The sequence below is a fragment of the Dipodomys spectabilis genome, unplaced genomic scaffold, assembly GCF_019054845.1.
Source record: "Dipodomys spectabilis isolate Male_0828 unplaced genomic scaffold, ASM1905484v1 ptg000360l, whole genome shotgun sequence".
Classification (NCBI taxonomy): Eukaryota; Metazoa; Chordata; class Mammalia; order Rodentia; family Heteromyidae; genus Dipodomys; species Dipodomys spectabilis.
Genome location: NW_024871037.1, coordinates 4,565,247 through 4,586,061, shown reverse-complemented (window position 1 = coordinate 4,586,061; position 20,815 = coordinate 4,565,247). Strand labels below are relative to the sequence as shown.

Below are 20,815 nucleotides of genomic sequence, written 5' to 3'. Positions count from 1 at the left end.
GGAAGCAAAACTGTATGAAAAGAGTTCTAAGACAAAAGAAAAAAAAGAAAGAAAGAAAGAAAGAAAGAAAGAAGTAGGGCACAGGAGTCCCAACACCAGTATTGGCTTATACATTAGAAGTTTATTTCAGGCTGAGAATGTGGTTCAGTGGTAAGAGTGCTCACATAGCATGAGTGAAGCCCTGGGTTCGATTCCACAGTACCACGTACAGAGAAAAAGCCAGAAGTGGCACTGTGGCTCAGGTGGTAGAGCCTTGAGCACAAAGAAGCTCAGGGACAGCGCCTAGGCTCCCTTAGTTCAAGCCCTAGGACTGGCAAGAAGTAGGGATGAGGGAGAAGGAGAGGGAGGAGAGAGAGGGAGGAAAGAGAGGGAGGGAGTAAGAGAAGGGACAGGGGAAGGAGAGGAGGAGGAGGAGAAGATATTTATAGGAAAGATTACCAGAATATAGGGAGTCATACCCAGGCCTTATCTTTACAGAATCCCTATAGGAGTAAGGAGAGGAAGGTAGACTTTTGTCTGCTAAGGGCACATGCTGACAACATGAGCAACGAATAACAACTGATCAGAAAGGAGAGAGAAGGCAGAAAACTACTCAAGTTCTTGCTGGAGCTATTTCTAATACTCTGATGCATTCTTTTTCCTATTATACAAACAATCACAACAAATCATAAAGTTGAGTCTGAGACATGAAGAATATATTACATTATGTCACCACCATATGCTCTTGCAAATTCTTCTCTCTTGAATCTTTCAAGAACAAGTGGTTAAGATACACTGCTTTAGTCAGGCACTTGGGAGGGTGAGGCAGGAAGATGAAGAGTTTGAGACCAGTCTGAGCTATGCAGGGAGTTCAAGGCTAACTTTGGCCTCCATGATGAGTCTAAGACCAGGCTGTAAGTCCCAGAAACCGGGACTTACAGAGAAAGAGAAGCAGTCATCTTGGTAAACAGCTTATTTCCCCCTCAACAGCTCATACTTTGCTTCCCAGAAAGCTAGTATCAGCCTAATGGGCTTGGGCGCAAATTCACTATCAATGCAGTGAATGACAGGTCACCTGCTGGTTTGTTTCTTCACTCTTCTGAATGCCGCTCTCCTCTAGCGTGTAGTCATAGTTAAACAGATAACCGAGCAGGTGCCACAAAATTCCGGCCTGAAATAGGTGTGTCTGGAGCCAGAAATCCACAGCAAAAGAACTGACACATTCTACTCCGAGGGCAGCCACACGAGGAATACTCTGAAGGAGAATGTAAGAATTACCTTCCAGGGCATAAACAGAAGCTCCTAGGGGAAACTGGCTGTTAGTGCTTGGAAAGTAGCTATCTGATCCTGTAAAAACAGTTACTTCTTACATTTTCAATTCTAAATTAAGTGCCAATTGTGTATTATTTAAGGCGTATCATACCAAGTGAACTTAGGACAAAATTCCAGAACTACTAAGGCTAGCAGGACCGGGAATATGGCCTTCTCTATTTTGTGTCTAAGATTTTTGATTTTTCTAGAAAGAATGCTCAGGCACACCGTGGTAGTAACAAATCGCCAGGGATCTTAAAGTGACATCCTGCACAATGGCATAGGACTTCACTTTATCTTACCAGAATTTGGATTCTCACTAAATATTTCTAAGGACATCAAGGAGCGAAGGGTGCAGGAGGCATCTCCATCGCCCTAGATGCCTCGAAGATGAATACCTCCACATCCTGTTCTTTCCAACACATCTCCAAATAATTCGCTCAGAAACACTTGTGGGTACACAGCTAGTGATAACTTGGGAGGTCTGGCTAAGTGACAAGAAAAGCCATTGCTGACTGGACGTGGGAAGGACAAACATGAATTTTTACCTTGCCAAAATAGAGCACCCGGCAGAGATCCTTGATGATGCCAGGCATCTCTGTGATCTTCTCTCGGCACTCTTCAAACTGAGCAGCCACGCTATAGCATTTGCTTATGTGTCCACACACCTGTGGCCAGCGCAGAAGACAGGGAGAAAGCAGTCAGGTCACAGATGCATTCGTTACTTAAAACAGTGGAGATCAAATCAGCAGATATTTGAGAGTAATGATGTATATGAAAAATTAAATAGAGCATTTCTATTCTCTCACTAATATTTTCTCAAAACCTCCAATATTAACTCTCTGAACCTTTGTACAGGAATTTTCCTGGACTCTTGATTACGGTGCTTTTGTTCAGCTTATTCACATGAATTCCCCAATTCTTCAAAACAGAGGATAAAACCCACAAGCCAGTACTCAACTATATTCTAAATTTCTCAAACCAACAACAACAAAAAATCACATAAAAATACATGCTCTACAATTTCAAATATAAATTTTCTATCAAAGAACCTTTTTTAATTAAGAAAAAGACATTTATAATAATCAGAGTGGGGAGGTAAGACAGGGAAGTTAATTGAGGAAAGGGGAAGAAGCTATGTAAAACCACAAATGACAAAAGTGTGAAACAGAATGACAGATGTCTGACCAAGACATAAGGGTTCTCTCTGCTCTGAGAAGACAGATTCAAAGTGGGTGCACAGAGCAGCAGCCTCAGCCCCTCCTGGGTCCCGACCGTAGACCTGCTTGACTAGAAAGTCAGATCAGCTGAGGGTGGGGCAGTAAGTCAAGTCTTCATGAATTCCATTTGAGGCTCAAGTCTGCTGTACTCGAATCACTAGCCTAGCATAACCTTTTAGTCACAGGGCTGAGTCTCACCTGTACTGACATGTCAGTTGGTTTACTAGAGCGATTCAAGACAGCCACACAGCGACTAAATGCCTCCTGTAACACCTGCAGAGGAAGAAGGAGCCATTAGTTCTCCCACCTGGAAGTCTCAAGAAGATATTCTGTACCTAAAATGTTTGCTCAATTAATGTTTGTTATGTAAACAAGGAAAAAAAGGGATGAAAATTTTGTCCTTTTGAAAATGCATTCCCAATGAGCTTTTTTTTTTTTTTTTTTTTTTTTGGTTGGTTGGTTGTGGGGCTTGAACTCTGGTACTGAGTGCTATCTCTCAGCTCTTCAGCTCAATGGGAGCTCTCTACTACTTAAGCCACAGTGCCACTTTCAGTTTTCTGATGGTTAGTTGGAGATAAGAGTCTCATGGGAAATTTTCTGCCCTGGCTGGCTTTGGACCATGATCCTCAGATCTCAGCCTCCTGTGTAGCTAAGATGACAGGTGTGAGCCACTGGCACCTGGCTCCCAATGAGCTTTTTAAGCAGCACTAATTTAACCAATTTTGAACTGACAGTTCAACTGACTGTCCAGTTGTCACTGAATAAAACTCCACCTTCAGGTAGAACAGAGAGATCATGTGTCTTGTGTTAACAGGTGAAAGGAAGAGAGACTGTGCTAACTGCCATGAGGGGTGTGTGTGTGTGGGGGGGGGGGGGGATTCTCTATTTTCAAGAGACATGGCATATACTTCAAGCAGGTTGAAGGTAAGCCCAAAGGCCGTTCACATCACCTCTATTCCATTCTCTCTCCTGAGCTCTTCGGCATTGAGGGCTGAGCAGTTGACGGTATGGAAAGCCAGTTCTGCGGCCGCAGGCAGCAGCGGTGATTCCTTAGAGAAGAGGAGGTCATCAGAGGTCTCCATGGTGATAGTTCTAATTAGCATGGGGTACCCCGCATATTTGTAAGGCTGTAAGTCTGAAATAAACAGAGGTTAATCTGGGGAAAACAAGAAGCATAACAAACTCATCATGCTTCGAAAAAAAAACTCTTTTTCCCTTGTCAAAAAAAAAAAATTTCAAGCATCTTCTGTAAAAATGATGCAAAACCTATGAGAGCATGCTACACAAACAGTAGCAGGGTAGAAATTAGCTAGAGGACAAATAAAAAATTTGCAAGACCAAAGATTTACCTTCTTTGTGACGATTGAAGAGGATGCTTTGAGTTTTCAGAATTAAAATGATATTCTCTGGATCTGGTCCATCCACTATTTTTGTTGATTTGGTACATAAAAATTCATATGCTTTATTCACTTTTTCAAACATATCCTGTATGTAACCAGAGACAAATAAGTTTTATTTTGTAACAACTGAAATGACAACTTGTTGAGACCTGGTTGGTTTATAATTTACCAGTAACTACTTAGCTATTACTTTAGACTTTTTTTTTTTTGGGGGGGGGGGGGGTTTCTGGTCGTGGGGCCTGAACTCAGGGCCTGGGCGCTGACCCTCAGCTCTTCAGCTCAAGACTAGCGCTCTACCACTTGAGCCACAGCGCCATTTCCAGTTTTTTTCTTTTTGCTTATGTGGTGCTGAGAAATCGAACCCAGGGCCTCATGCATGCAAGGCAAGTGTTCTACCACTAAGCCACCTTCCCAGCCCCTTTATACTTTTGTTTCATGTTTTTCCCCACAAAATAACCAGTCAGGAATCGCGCGATACTGATTACTAAAAAAAAAAAAAAAAATCCTTCAAATAAGATTTTTAAATATATGTTAAATTTATCATATTAAACTCATACACTAAAGAGAGTTTCTGAATCAACTGAGAAAAACTAAAGTTAGGAATAGCTACTGTTCATGGAGCACTATGTCAGGTACAGTGCTAAATGTCATTGTCTTCATTTTGTTCACAAGGACTCTGCAACTCAGGATACTAAGTAACTTGCTCGGGAACAATGTCAATCAGTAGCCAACATTAATACCTGTTAAATACGGGCTTTCCACTTCTACACTAGCCGTATCATGGGCTTTCCACTTCTACACTAGCCGTATCATGGGCTTTCCACTTCTACACTAGCCGTATCATGTTCCATTGATCTACATGTTGATTCTTGTGTTAGTCTGACATAATTTAACTAACTGTAGTTTTACCACGTTTTAATATTTGGGAGGGTAAGTCTAGTCTATCAATTTAATAACATTTCAAGCATTCTATCTTGTTACTTTTTTTCAATAAGATGAATACAGATTGCTACAAGGTTCTAAGCAACGGTCAGGCTCCATAGCTCCCACTCATAATCCTAACATCCTCAAGATTGTGAGGATAGAACTTATTGGCCAGCCAAAGGCAAAAATCTACAAAACCTCTTCTTAACTAATAAAAACAACAACAACAACAAAAACTGGGCAGGGTAGTATGTACCCAACTATACAGGAAGCATAAACAGGAGGATCAAAGTCCAGGCTGGCATGTGCAAAAACATGAGAACCTATCTTAAAAACAACCAGAGGAAAAAAGAGATGGGGTGTGGTTTAAGTGATACAACACCTGCCGAGCAAGTACAAGGCCCCAAATACAAACTCCAGTCCTGACAGACAAAACAAAGAGTAAACAATAAATAAAGCACTCAGGCTTTTGGTAAAACCATGCTACATATACGACGGTGGCATGTTTTCCATGTCAACTCTTATTCAGGGTGCTATAATTCCTACAAAAGCCACTAACTTGAAGTTAGTAGAAATTGTTCCATTTCTAGCAACAGACGGTTACTTTTAAATGACTATTCTGTGACTTCATCTTTGACGGATTCACACTGAAGAAGGCAGAATCAGTGGCTGACAGCTTATGGTTTAAAATATGGACCGATATTTCCATTTCCCCAGTTAACATGATACAGATGATACTGATGTCAGGGAAACAATCTGCCAGTTCCTTCACATCATCTGATGGCAGTGGCATCACCTCAGGAGAGTTACATCCACCCATGAGGACAACTCTCCGTTCTTCTTATGATTGTCCACTGGAGTTAATTCTCAAGCAGACATGAGGAAGAGGAGAGAATGTGTCTGTCCTTGAGCAACAACTACCAGGACAAACTGAGGGAGGATGACTCACGGAGACAGCATGAGCGCGTGGCTAGAAGTGAACCGAACAGATGCTAAGGAGGAGATGTTGAGGCAGGTTGTGGCTCAGAAGGTGGCATCTTTCCTCCTGCTGTTAGAAGGGCAACAGAAGTCACCCCAGGGTCCCAATTCCAAGGGCGGTACCTACCCTCCCTTCTGGATTCTTATCGGGGTGGTACTTCTGTGCCAGTCGGAAGTAAGCTTTTCTAATCTTGCTCTCATCGTGCCTGTTAAGTAAGCAAGTTGTGTAAGAAAGCACACATACAACCATCTACAATGATTAAGGCTCTGAGAGCAGGAATGATAGGCGATCATACATATGACCAAATGTAGCATCAAATTAAACCCAGTAGGGAGTATTTTTTATGTGGTTGTTACAGTTAAAAGATATAAACTACAAGTTATCTGGAAAGGTCTGAAAATACAATTTTTTAAAAAATATGCTTTTTTAAATTGTAAAAATAGTATACAGTTACATGAGTAAGATTATAAGTAGATTTCCTATCAAGCATTGTTACCCCCCTCCTTTGTTTTTCCCCTACCATCCCACAATTTTTTTTTTTACATTGTCAAAACTGGGTCCAAAAAAAGCCAACTCAAACCCTAAAATATGATATTATATATTAATGTTGCAAAACGAAAGAGCACAAAAATTTTTAGTCTATATGTCAAAACAAAAAAAGCCTTTTAAGCCTTTTTTGTTTAAACCATAGATAGGCTACTATAAAGTTTCACTGATGGATTACTAACGTGAACCCACTTTCTTTCTTCTTGTCATTCAGTACTCTAGGCAACTGCTAGCTAGCAAGTCAATCTTTTCCTCATGTATAAGACTAGGAGGAAGGAAGAGAATAGAAATGTGAGTGAGTTCAGTATGTCAGGCACTTTGTATACAGAACTTCATTAATACATGCCAATGATTTTATATATATATATATATATATCTCAGAGAACAGAAGAGAGTAACTTGTAATAATAAATCAGTAAGACATAAATCATATGACTGTAATGGTGAATTTGCAATAATAATAAAGCTGTAATACATGAATCACATGAAGAGAGTCCTATTGTTTTTTGTCCTCAATAGACATATGTATCAAAGAAAAGACCAAAAAAAAAAAAAAAAGGAAAAGGAAAAAGAGAGATGCTGATGGAATGAAATTCTCTCTGCTAACAGTGGTTTAGGTAGCGTGGGGTATGCGCAATGGCAGTATGAGAACAACTAACTTACGGGCCCTGTCCCGGAGGCAGGTTCAGCACTTCATAGGCATCGTCTACTGACATGGTGGGCGGCTTCTTTTCTACTTCCTTCTTCCAGGCATCCAGGGTATCTTTTAGCAGTTTGACCTTAAGGACAGAGAGTTAAAGCTTAGAACTACTGAAGTTATTCAGAACATAATTTGTGAAATATTTGGCTGCCTTCATCCAAGTCAGCATTTCTAAGCTCACCAAGCCACAGCTTTCTGCAATACAAACAATCAAAAATCACTTTATTTTTCTCTCCTTTTTTCTATTATTAGACATAGCAAGACCAAGTTAAAATCAATCAACTAATTAGTAAGGAGCAATCAGTATGAATAAATCGTGGTAATTGTTCTTTTAGATAACAATGATAATATATAAGCTCTGTTACTGGCATGGGGAAAAAAAAAGTGGGGGGTGGAGGGTGGAGACAGGAGTAGCCAGGCCTATTTGCCTATTTCATTCTAGCTCCTCATAAAAACCCAAGGGCTAAGTTTACAAGGATCCCATGAAAAGACACAGCACACCCAGCTACACAAATGAGATTACATTGGATGTGTGCCCAGGAAACATACTTATGTGGATTCTCAATCTTTACAATTTAACAGTACCGTTGGAGACAATGGCTGTGACTACTGCTACCACCGTGTAGATGTGAGAACCGAGGCTTGGGGAAATCAGACACTGTACTGAGCATTAAATAGCTCTAATGATCAAGTTGAAATTCTATCTCAGATTGCCTAACTTCAACACCATGAGCTAGTCAATCAGCTATAAAGACAAGATGTCACCAAGCTACATAATTGTGTCTATAATTGTGCTATATGCAGGAATTTACCTTGTCTCTATCACAAAAGATCGAGACTACGATGTTTATAATGCTCCCTCAAAAAGTTATGTATCATTTTGAGATTTACCCAACTACATTAAAATTATAATGCTTAAAAATTATATAATGCTTAAAAGGAAGGAAGAATTGATTTTTTTCTTTTGGAGAAGGCATGACAGTTTGTTGACCAGGCTGGCCTCAAACTCAACATTCAGGTAATCCTTCCATGTGCCAGAAGCCTCCCAGGTTGCTGGAACTGTAGACATGCACTACTGTAAAATTTGTTGAAGGGATATTTAAGAAAGCTATTATCATTTTTAATGGTGAAAGGGGAAAAAATACCCGAAAGTGGCTCGAAAATGTTTTTGTGGTGTAAGAAGGTGCAAACTGAACCTTACCGGGTCTTTAATTGGCCAATCTGGAAACCGGATTGTATCACAGAGTTGCTTGAGGTAATAAATATTACAAAATAGTTCGTTTTCTAGCTGCGGATAGTTGATAACTGGGATGGGACAATATTGATAGAGGGCTCTTGTGTTACTCTGAAGACGAGGTGTGAAGTCAGCAAGATGGGCAGCAATCTTCTCTATCATAAGGCGCCTACAAGTACAGAAATCTCTATTCAAGCATTCTGAATCTGAATCAAGCTGGTTTACTGTACTACCAGTTCACTTTCTCAATGAAACTTTACCCCTTCTATATTCTGAAGGTCTTATGTTACTTTAAAGAGAAGGGTAAGATAAGTAATCATGCAAGATTAATGACACAGATGATAGAATAACTCAATTACAGACTGAAAACAAGAGCTTAAAAGTTATGTATTCATTCCACTTTCAGGTCTAAAAAGAACCAGTGGAAACAAACTTATCTTTAATAATTTCTGTAAAGAAAATCTGAGGAAAAGGAGCCCATATTCTTCATTCTTCTATTAAAAAACAGCTGCTAAAAAGCCATCAGACAGCATCTGCATGCAGTAGGGTGCAACAAGGGAGCCCAGGTACCCTATTACTTCCCGGGGAAGCTCATTCCATGCTATTTACTTTGATTACTCTAGAACAACAGGTTCTAGCCTGTGCTACAGTGAGTAGAATTGGATTTAGTCAGACACAGAGAGACAGACACATCTCTTATACAGGGATTCAGCCAACCGAAGAAGAAAAAGATTAGCACTCAAAAAACCATGCTAGGTTATTCACATTGCTATGTGTTCTTGAAAAATGACACCCTTCAACAAGTCTAACGTCTTCATTCCAATTATGCACTTTACATGCCCTTTATGGTTTTTTCTTTGATTTTAGAGGAGGTGAATTTTCACAAAGAGAAACACTGGATCATACAATTTAAAACACAACAGATCGTAACATGGATTTGAGAGCAGTAGATCAAAGGAGCTGGGTAAGGCATGTCTGGGAATTTAAAATTGCTGTTTTTGAAATTTCTTTTGATTTTACTCATCTTTTTGACTACACTTAGTCAAAACTGTGCATCGTTAATCTAAATAAGGTGGGGTTACTGCATTACCAGTGCACTATCAAAATAAAAGTTTACCTCTTCTCTAACCTGATTTTTTCACCCCCAGTTCTGGGCTTTGAACCCAGGGGCATTGTCTCTGAGCTTATTTTGCTCAAGGTTAGCACTCTACCACTTGAGCCACAGCGCCACTTCTGGCTTTTTCTGTGTATGTGGTACTGAGGAATGGAACCCAGGGCTTCGTGCATGCTAGGCAAGCACTCTACCACTAAGCCACCTTCCAGCTCTCTAACCTGATTCTTAAGAAGCACTAGTAGTACCAGGTCATGCTCTTATAAAAAGCTCTATAAAGAAACAGTAACTGTCAAATCAGGTAGGAACAGAAATAAGCTTAGGGGGCCTTATGAAAACTCATCAACAACTCTTGTCACTTTAGATGATCAAATTGGTGAAAACATTTCTTTCACAGAAGTCGAAGAAGCGGTGAGCAGCACAATCTATGAACATAAAATAGAATTAACTGGCTACTTACCTCATTTCACTGCTCCAGATTGCTTCTGGAGTGTCAAATTCTCCTAGAAAAATCTCAGAAAACCTTTCAGGCTCATAGTTTTCTAAGTAACAAACCATTGCTTCAGGTAGAATGTGTCCAAGAATACTTCTCTGAAAAATATCTTGTCCTTTTGTCTTTAAAATAAAAAAATATATAGTTAGAAACATGAACAATTACCTTTAAAATACAAAAAGTTGTTTTTTTTTTTTGGCCAGCTGTGGGGCTTGAACTCTGGGCCTGGGCGCTGTCCCTCAGCTCTTCAGCTCAAGGCTAATGCTTTACCAATTGAGCCACAGTGCCAATTCTGGTTTTCTGGTGGTTTATTGGAGATGAGTCTCATGGCCTTTCCTGTCCGGGCTGGCTTTGAACCTCGATCCTCAGATCTCACCCTCCTAAGTAGCTAGGATTATAGGTGTGAGCCACCAGTGCCCAGCTACAGAAAGATTTTTGGTATATTGTGGCAGTTACTAGGACTTGAACTCGGGGTCTCATGCTTGCTAGGCAGGCATTCTCTAAACACTTAAACCACTCTCCCAGTCTTTTCAGCTTGTGTTTTTGAAAAGCATCTTGAGTTTCACCTAAGCTAGCCTCCATTTTATTTACTGGTTGATAAAGATACACACACACATACACACACACACACACACACACACACACACACACACACACACGTATGTACCATCTACATATATAGAGGAGGGGTTAATATTGGTCTCGTGAACTTTTTTTTTTGGCCTGGGGTAGCCCTAAACTGTGACTCTTTGGATTTTGGCCTCCTGAGTAGCTAGGATTACAAGTATAACGTATCACGTTAGGCTTCAACTCCTTGACAAAATTAAGTTACAATTAAAAAGAGTACAACTAGAGCAAACTGCTTTCATTTGTTAGGAATAATAAATAGAAAATGTCTGGTACAAACTGCTAGAGGAGTACCCAGGTGGAACTTGCTGTCTCCAGCCTCACAATGGTCTTCATCTTCTCAAGGGCTGGGTGCTCTCTCAGTGTTAATTTAGAGCAACCAGCCTTAGGCAATGTGTGATAGTTATGGCCAACCCAAGAAAGATTCCATTAAGATTCCATCAGCTTGGGCTGGGAAGGTGGCTCGGTGGTAGAGTGCTTGCCTTGCATGCATGAGTCCCTGGGTTTGATTCCTCAGCACCACATAAGCAAAATGAAAAAAAGCCAGAAGTGGTGCTATGGCTCAAGTGGTAGAGCTCTCGCCTTGAGCTGAAGAGCTGAGGGACAGTGCCCAGGCCCAGAGTTCAGGCCCTATGACTGGACCCCCCCCCCCCCAAAAAAAAAGATTATCATCAGCTATCTCCAATGACATCTTCAACTACAGTTCCTACCTATACCTGCTGTTCTCTCAAAAACAAGAGCATACAGAAGATCTTAAGGATTTCAAAAAGGCTGTCCTTATGAAATCTGAGTGGGATTTAGGCAGAGGCTTTCTGTGAGGAGTCCATGTTCTCTGGCTGGCCAAATGGAGTTAAGATTAATGGTCGTCAGTTACCTTACTAAAATTTTAAACTCGTTCCTTTATCTGATGAATCTTAGTGAATATAAAGGCCTTTCTGAGTTCTTAAATTTTTATTTTAGCAGTACTGAGTTTGAACACTGGGCCTAATTCTTGCTAGACAGGTATTTTCACTCTGAACCATGCCTTCAACATTTTGTTTCTTTGTAGGCAAATTTAACTTGTTTTACTCTTACTTCTCTGAGACAGGTCAAAGGAACAGGGAGAAAAAAGCCCTCAAATAACATTTTCCAATTGGATATAAATTAGAATTGATGACAGTTTTTAAACTTTTTGGTATTGAACATAACAAATTCTCCATCTGTTCAACTTTTGGGTGAAAATTGTTTTGTTCTGTTGTTTGGAATCCTATTGTTTGGTAACTACTTCATTCAAAATCCTGCCATAGTTTTGGTGTAACTATTCCAAAACACAAAATTTTGTTGTTGTTTTTGGGCCAGTCCTGGGGCTTGACCTTGGGGCCTGGGCACTGTCCCTGAGCTTTTTGCTTAAGGCTAGCCCTCTACCACTTGAGCCACAGCACCACTTCTGGCTTTTTCTGTATGTGTGGTGCTGGGTAATTGAACCCAGGGTTTCATGCATGCTAGGCAAGCACTCTACCGCTTAGCCACATTCCCAGCCCCCCAATACAAAATTATTTTTCAAAAGATTGAATGTGTATTGCTGCATAGAAACAAAGGAAAAAAATGACCCCAAATACCTACTACTACAGTAAAGATTATCATGAGACCATTTTTCCCCAATAGAATAATTTTTTATTTGTAAAAAGCTACAGAAATTATGTTGTCAGGGACATCATTTTCATTATTATTAGGGAAAATGATTCTTTAGGGCTTCAATTACTACTCTTCCAAGTCAACATCTTGATCTACTATCTACTGGACAAGTATTCAGCTGTCTTTGATTAGTACTCTACACAGAGATTTCTACTGCTCTGGATAAAATGTAAAATGATAAATAATTCATGAAAAGCGTAACACATTTTGAAGCATCTTCAGGTATGTTTTGACAATAATTGTTTTTTTTTTTTTTACAAAACAGGAAATAAAGTTTCAGGTTAAGCTTCCTGGGTAAGGTAGGTAGAGGGTGTGTGTGAGTGTGTTTGTGTGTGTGTGTGTGTGTGTGTGTGTGTGTGTGTGTCTCTGTGTCTGTGTCTGTGTGTGTGTCTTAGTAAAATGTCACAAACACTTGAGAACAAGTGAAAAATGAAGCAGCTTCAACACAGAAACCTAGCTCCTCTGTCTTGAGATCTGAACACAAAGAAGGCCCAAGTCTTACAAGTCTCAGTTGACTAGATGAGGCTGAGCTTTACAATAAAAGATTTACCAAAACAAAAACAAAAACCAACTCTACAATCTAAAGGTTACTCAAAGAGAATAACTGACATTCACAGAGCTATCAATAACTAATGACTGAAATCTCAAAGTAAGTCTAATGGGCAATACTCATTTTCATTAAATAAATTTGTGTAGATCTTCTATGTGCAATGTAAAACGAAGAATGTAAAAACCGAATAAAGCAATATTTGCCCCCAAGTACCTATAACCTTGGAAACATGCATAGCTGAAAAATATTTAAAGTGCTACTGATATGGCAGAATACTAATTCAAAACATTGGGAACATTAATCTGGCTTACCTCCTCTGATTTGAAAGCCTGTTTGGTATGTGTATATTTCAAAAACCTAGAAAGAGAAATAAAATACTTGTTAGAAACAGGAGTTGATATGGTTTTAGCCATCCTGAGTTTCTAAGGACTACATAGTCTTTTATGGATTGAAAACAAAGTCAGAAAACCAACTTATAAATCCACATTCCACATCACTGTACAGCAAGAATTTAATGTGATTGGATGATTTTAAAGTATGGACATATTAAGGCTATGTAACAATTTTTTTAAAGTAAAACTGCATGTACAATAAAAACACAGTAATAGTATGTTTTAAAATACTAAATGATGAAATTCAAACATTAGATGTGGCAAAGCAGTATGATTCCAACTTTTCAGACATGGAGTCAGGTTAACTTTTGTAATAAAAAAATTAGGCCTGTAATCTTAGCTGCTCAAGAGGCCGAGATCTGGAGGGATCCAAGTTTGAGGCCAGGCTGGATATAAAAGACCATGTGACTTCCTCTAACATAACCAGCAAAAAGCTAGGTTGTAGGCTCTTGCGGCAGAGCACCGGCTGAAGCAAGCAAGCTCAATTAGCGCAATGCCCTTCGCCCAAACTTTAGTACGGCCAAATGAATGAATGAAGAAACAAAAATCACAAAAATCCCATACAAATATATTCCAGATAAATATGCCCACTTATCACTCACGTCATTTTACACAGGTCCTCCTTGAATTCTTACCGAGCAACGGGAAGCACATTGGAACCGGTGTACATCATGATGAAGAAGAACACTCCACTCAGGTACAGGCGAGGCAACTGTGGGTTATCTTGCATGATGTGGTATAACAGGATGGCAACCTTCTCAACAAGGATGGGGTCAAAGGTCAGCAGCAGCTGAGAAAGTGAATAAAACATTTTGCTTCATGAGTTACTCCAAGGCTGCAAATTCTTACGTTAGCAAGCTGGCCTTCCAGACTAACAGATTTTTTTTTTTAAAAAAGATTCATTCTATAATATTTAATACAGAGAGTAATCCATCAACCGGAATTGATCAGAGCATGTTCAGCATTATAGCTCAAATATGCCTGAAGCTGGTCCTATCACAATGTTATGGGTAGAACTGCTTCTTCTCTGAAGATCTTCCTCAGTGGACTTTTCTGTTAATGGAAAAAGAAACAAAAAGACTAGCTCTACGCTGAACAAGTGGAATTCAGCTCAGGCAACATGAATAGTCTCCTGAGGACTCCAGGATGGAACAGAAAAATCAAAGAGAGCAAGCAGATTAGAAGGGGTGCTTCACAGATCTTAAGGTTAAGTTTTTTGGTTGGGAGGGGTGGGGGAGGGTGGTGCCAGTCCTGAGGCTTGAACTCAACTCTGGGCCTTGCTGCAGTTCCTGAGCTTTTGTGTTCAAGGCAAGTGCTCTACCACTTAAGCCAGAGCCCCACTCCTGGCTTTTATTTTTGGTGCTTAGCTGGAGACAAGGGTCTCACAGACTTTCCTGCCCAGGCTGGTTTTGAATGATAACCCTCAGATCTCAGCCTCATGAGTAGCTAGGATTACAGATGAGAGCCACTGGTGGCTTGGCTTTAAGGTAAAGTTTTGTACAGTTAACGTTAAGAAGATATAGTTGACGAATGAATGATTGATAGACAGGAGGTTAATGTATCTCTGAAATTTCTGGGATCTCACTTATTTGTGTTTGATGCTAATCTGAGTTTCAGGTAAATCCCCTCAGCATGACATAATGCAGAACAAAGAATGTAAAAGGAACGCTGCTCTACTACAGTATACCATTCCAACTCAGCGCTTTGCATTAGCTGCTGTCCTTGAATTCTGAGACCGGTCACAATCTGAGGCCTAGGTTGTTCAGACTGCAGGACCTCCTTGCGGTTAAGATAGAATCCACGATGTCCGAGAGCTTGGCCGGCTAGTGTGTGACCCAGCAGCCTGCACAGCCCTCTATAGTCAACACTTCCCAGAGAGTACAGCGGTGCGATTTAAGAACGCCCTTAAGAGTACCCTGGAATCTGTGCATCCAGGAACCTAAACATGGGAAGTCTCCAATCCTTCCACATTGGATGCCGATTACAAACTTAATTAAGAGTCAATCATGTAAATGCAATTCAGGGACTTATAAATATGGGACAGAATAAAATAAAGATAAGATCTCGTAGCTGGGCACTGGTGGCTCATGCCTGTCATCCTAGCTACTGAGGAGGGTGAGAACTGAGGATCTTAGTTCAAAGCCAGACCAGGTAGGAAAGTCTGTCAGACTCTTATCTCCAATAAACCACTAGAAAACCAGAAATGGCACTGTGGCTCAAGCGGTAGAGTGCTCACCTTGAGCTGAAGAACACAGGGACAGCACCCAAGCCCAGAGTTCAAGGCCCATGACCAACAAAAATAAAATAAAGATCTCGTTATCCCCATTACGGAAGAGATGATACTTCTCAAATACTGTCCCTAGCCTGCTGTCACTGAAGGAACCCACCTGAATAATATGGGGAAGGCAAGTGCTGTCTGACAGCAGTCTTTTCACTCTGGGTAAAGGCCGAATGATGGCGTTATCTTGATCCCTAGAAAACATTTTCTGAGGTCAGCATTCAACGTATTTACTAAAATCTGTATCTTCATCGCATACGACAAGACATTCTACTAGGCATGAAGTGGGTTACCTTACTTTTTTTTGTTAATGAAGACTAAGCTCTCATACAGCTGGGAACATGATTAGGAATTTCTGGCTTAAATCTACTTGGCTGCTTAAATTGACTTCATTTCCTTCCAAAAGATTTCCTTCAAAAACAGTACCCTAGAAGAGCCAGAGACTCTTATTTATTATTTAATTGGTAAAACCTTGTGTTGTCCAACACACTGCCAGTGGGAAAGTCCCCCCAAAGGGCATTGTCAAAGGGCATATCATAAATTTAACCCTTAACTGAACTGTGCTCAGCACTTTCCAAATATAGCCTTCAATCTAATGCTACACTATTCATTCCTAAATGCTAACTGTACCATTCTGAGTGTAAGCAGATTTTTTTTTTTTAACACGACTGGAAACACAAACACCTCAAGTATGTGTGGTTTTAACTTTGTATGTTTGTGTCATTTCCTCAGCAATGTGTATCACGAGGTATTTTCGATATGGGCTAGAACAAAATATTTTGTAAAGATGAAACAGTTCTAGGCATAGGGTATAAATTATAGCTATTGTAGCCCTCATCCTTTATTATTCAGGTGGATGAGAGATGAGCCTAGGATCGCCCTCTACTCCAGATCTACACCAGATTGGGAGTTGGCACTTACCAGTAACAAGACTAGAGCTGTCTATTTCCAAACACACTCACGTGTAACTCACAGAAATATTACTGTCAACCATAAAAACCGTGTCAACCGTAAAAACATCCACCACACATTACCTGCTTGGAAAATATCCACACATTGTGATCAACATGTTCAATATAAGGGTAGCGAGGTCGGTCTCGTTCAGCACGGCCTGTCCGCTGGCTAACAGGCACCACTTGAGCTGGGGTATTGCCTGAAGTGGTCTCCATCCGTCCATGCCTTGAGCCCAGCATCGAGTTTTTGCATTTAACATTCCTTTGGTCCATAATTCTTGCATCTTAATTGATGGAAAGCATTGTTATTGTTGACAATATATACACGGAAAAGTCTGCCCAAGTTTTCTACATCACAGTAAATAACATGTGAAAACGGGAATGTACTACCCTAGTGAGATACTGGGAAATAAAGATGCAAATTCATTGACAAGAAACCAAGTCTCTGTCGACAGGCTTTTAGAAACTTAAATATGGATCATAGTTAAAAAAAAAAGAACCACTTATTTGGTCAGGTGCATGATATGACAAACATTGTTAAGAATAAAAACTGTAGACAGAGTGGAACAGGAAAAACATTGTTAAGCAGGAGCTGGTCTTCTGTAAAACAATTTGTGGCTAACTCCCAACAGCCCAAGAGAGGGAAGATAGAGGATAGGCTCAAATGCTTTGCAAATGATAACTTGCGTAAGCTCTAAAACTGCAAAGGCACAACTCAACATACTATACTAGAACTTACTTTATATCGTATAGAAAAAAAAAGCATTAGTTTGACAGTTATTAAGACATCAATAGCTATTACACAAAAAGTCACTGAGACCTTGATTGTTACCTCAATAATGGCTTATAAATAAGGCTTGAAGCCTGATCTTTTATACATATGTAGTTCTCTGGGAGCACAAGCCATGTAATTCTTCAGGTAGGGATGGAACTGGAGGGGCTTAAGAGTTGTTAAAAGCATTTGAATCATTTTTTAAGAGTATACATCTCTGTGAGTGCTAGTCAGGAGGGCATAAGAAAGTTGGAGGCCTGTCTGACGTGTGTATACACCTGTTACCAAGGAGGCTGAGGCAGAAAAGTTCAAAACCAACCTACCAGCGAGACTGTGTCAGAAACCAAACAAACAAGAACAATCATAGAGGGAGAGATAGAGAGTTTCTCCAAGACAATGGCGTACCTCATGGAAGCCATACGGACCACTCCTTTCTTTGTCTGCATTGCCAAAATACCATTCCTTCTCACTTTCTCTTTTCATATCTGGAGCAGCTTCAATTACATTGCTCTGAGTTAAACAATAACAGCAACAACAAATGAGTTATTTTTCCAGGCAGAGATCAAAGGGGGTAAGTATCATAAAACAAGCTACACAGTACAAATTTGGGGGCTTATGACCCTTTAGGAATTCATCCAAAATTTTAAGTGAGCTACAGAAGTATTGCCAAGTGAGGAAGGGCAGAGACTTCTGGGCTGTAACCCAGCCCCACCGCTTCTGCGTGATCTCTGGCAGTGTACCTAGCAGCTCTGCTCCACAGCTCCCTCACTGAAACACGGGGAAATGATGGTTATCACCTCATTGGGAAGTGTATGTGTGGTGTGCATAGCAGACAATGTCTGGCACACTGTGATGGTATTTAACAAGCATTAGGAGTCCTGTTAGTCCTAAGAACAGAAAAATCCTGATGTTATGCTTTCATGTAGCATTCAAATGCTATTAAATGCAACACATAACTAAAGAACAAAATCAAACAAACTAAATAGAAACCCCTTTTATAAGTTGGCAGTAGAAAAGGCCTTCGAGTAACACTGGAGGCTCTGTCCTCTTGTCTCAGAAGGCCTCCAGATCCTTTAGGGGCAAACTGCTTGTTAATAGCAAAGCTCTAGTTATTTGACTGAGCAATTCAGCTTAAATCCTAAAGATCACACTGCATCAAGAGACCACATTAGAGATGCAGAATAAAGAGAGTGGAATAGTAAAACTGGATCGTTACTGTCCATTCTGGACCCTTCACCTTTTTGGCACTAGTGCTGTACTTTACTGAGAACACACACTAAAACGATCTGCAAGGGCTCTAAATTGTGTGGGAAGCATGTTTTGCCAGAAGGCTCAGCAGGCACACATACTTGCAGTGGAACCGTAGCTCGGCTCACGTGGAGATGGGCGAGGGTGAGCAGGTCCACGAGGATCCTGATCCCATTTGAATCCATGAGATCTTTTACATTTTTCTGGAAGAATGAAAAAAACATCGTCTAAGGTTGTTATCATTGACAGGTAACTACTACCTAAAAGATACTCAGAGGAAGGCTTTGTTAAGTTCTTTGGAAATGATTAGCACACAACTGGTAATATCAGTGCTTTCTGGATTTTGTTCCCAAGAAACATGAATTTGGGTTAAAAAGGGTTAAACTATTTATGAAGCCATCACAGTAAGAATTTCTACTTAAGTATGTTGAGAAAATATCCCCACAAAAATAAACAAATTAAAGACTGACATGATAACAGTGTGGTTATACAATTATCTTGCCAAGGTGTTTTTTATTAATAGAGGTTATTATGTGATAAAAAATAAAATCTGTGGGCTGGGAAGGTGGCTCAGCGGCAGAGCGCTTGCCTTGCAATGCATGAGGCCCTGGGTTCGATTCCTCAGCACCACATAAGCAAAAAGAAAAAAGCCGGAAGTGGTGCTGTGGCTCAAGTAGTAGAGTGCTAGCCTCGAGCTGAAGAGCTGAGGGACAGCGCCCAGGCTCAGAGTTCAGGCCCCACAACTGGACCAAAAAAATAAATAAAATAAATGAAATAAAATAAAATCTGTTACATTAGAATATTTTTTTTGGTCGGTCATGGGGCTTGAACTCTGGGCCTGAGCGCTGTCCCTCAGCTCTTCAGCTCAAGGCTAGTTCTCTTTTAATAATCCAGTTTATGTAATCTAAAATAAAAGCTATAATTGCTTAGAATTTAGGTAGAAATAATAACTTAAAATTTCTGAAATGGGCACTGGTGGCTCATACCTGTAATCCTAGCTACTCAAAAGGCTGAGGATCACAGTTCCAAAGGCAGCCCAGGCAGGAAAGGCAGTGAGATGTTGGGAGCCCAGTAAAGCTTAAAGGTCATCTTGACCCCGGTGCTCACTTGAAGGCACATACAAGGAGCTGGCTTACTTAAAAAACACCAGGTGCCTGGGATTGCTTTGCTATGTCTGCCGAGTTTGTTTTACTTTCTACCAGTTGACCTTGTCTTGTTTTTACTACACTGTTTTTACTGAAATTTTCCTTGTTTTCCTGGACTATTGTAATAGTATATATTAAAGAAAGTTAAAAATAAACGGTGCTGCAGTCTTGAGCTGCAGACCTCCTGACCCCATCCTTTGTCTTATGTCTTGTATTTCCACATCCTCGCCCCCTAATTCAGGATTCCCTTTCGTCCAGCAGTGAGATTCTTATCTCCAATTAACCACCAGAAAACTGGAAGTAGAGCTGTAGCTCAAAGTAGTAGAGAGTTAGTCATAAACAAAGGAGCTAAGGGACAGCGCCCAGGCCCTGAGTTCACGCTCCATGACTTACAAAAAAAAAAAAAGCATTAAAAGAAAAATCTGGCCAGGCACCAGTGGCTCACACCTGTACTTCTAGCTAGTCAGGATACTGAGATCTCAGGATCATGGTTCAAAGCCAGCTCAGGCACGATCCTTAAGCCCGTGAAACTCTGATCTCCAACAAACTACTCAGAAAAAGCTGAAAGTAGCACTGTGGCTCAGGTGAGGAAGAGCACTATCCTTGAGCACCGAGCCCTGGGACAGAGTCCAGCCCTGAGTTCAGGCCCCAGGATCAACAAAAGAAAAATCTATTCAAGTGTTTATCAAAACTACAAGGAATAAACATCTGCTTCAACTGAAATTTCAACATCACGTAATGGTAAATTAAAATTATGTATCATAGAGTTCTTATTAAAAACCAGAATGAACCTAGTGAACGATCTTCAAAAAGAAAACAAGAATAAAGTGATTCTTCTTTTGATATCTTCAAATTATTATTTTATTTATATTTTGGTCAGTCATGGGGCTTGAAGTCAGGGCCTGGACACTGTCCCTGAGTTCTTTTGCTCAAGTCTAGCACTCTACCACTTTTGAGTCACAGCTCCACTTCCAGTTTTTAAGTGGTTAATTGGAGATAAGAGTCTCACAGGGACTTTTCTGCCCTGGCTGGCTTTGAATGTTGATCCTCAGGTGTGAGCCACTGGTGCCTGGCCAAATTATTTTTTTTTAATCATCAAAATGTATACTGATTTTAGGGGCAGTAGTACATGCCAATAATCCTAGAATTCGAGAGGTTGAAGCAGGATGATCACAAGTTCTAGGCCAGCCTAAGCTACACAATGTACATAATGTGACCTTGTCTGTGTGTCTTGTCTTTCTCTTCCCCTTGTACCTAACCCCTGCCCACAAAAATACAC

The 20,815-nt window shown here is 40.3% G+C and overlaps 1 protein-coding gene across 2 annotated transcripts in view; it reads right to left on the bottom strand.

Annotated features, from left to right (window-relative positions):
• Positions 1-20,815, bottom strand: part of Dnajc13 (DnaJ heat shock protein family (Hsp40) member C13) — an 89,646-nt gene that overhangs the window by 19,973 nt on the left and 48,858 nt on the right. For both annotated transcript variants that reach the window (XM_042665875.1, XM_042665874.1), the window contains exons 26-40: positions 18,493-18,594; positions 17,549-17,653; positions 16,453-16,655; positions 15,528-15,612; positions 13,776-13,930; positions 13,060-13,105; positions 9,865-10,019; positions 8,261-8,462; positions 7,023-7,138; positions 5,940-6,018; positions 3,860-3,995; positions 3,461-3,645; positions 2,709-2,783; positions 1,839-1,958; positions 1,055-1,234 (exon numbers count right to left, since the gene is read on the bottom strand). In XM_042665875.1, coding sequence (XP_042521809.1) covers positions 1,055-1,234; positions 1,839-1,958; positions 2,709-2,783; positions 3,461-3,645; positions 3,860-3,995; positions 5,940-6,018; positions 7,023-7,138; positions 8,261-8,462; positions 9,865-10,019; positions 13,060-13,105; positions 13,776-13,930; positions 15,528-15,612; positions 16,453-16,655; positions 17,549-17,653; positions 18,493-18,594 — 1,944 coding nt within the window. The remainder of the gene's footprint in view (positions 1-1,054; positions 1,235-1,838; positions 1,959-2,708; positions 2,784-3,460; positions 3,646-3,859; positions 3,996-5,939; positions 6,019-7,022; positions 7,139-8,260; positions 8,463-9,864; positions 10,020-13,059; positions 13,106-13,775; positions 13,931-15,527; positions 15,613-16,452; positions 16,656-17,548; positions 17,654-18,492; positions 18,595-20,815) is intronic.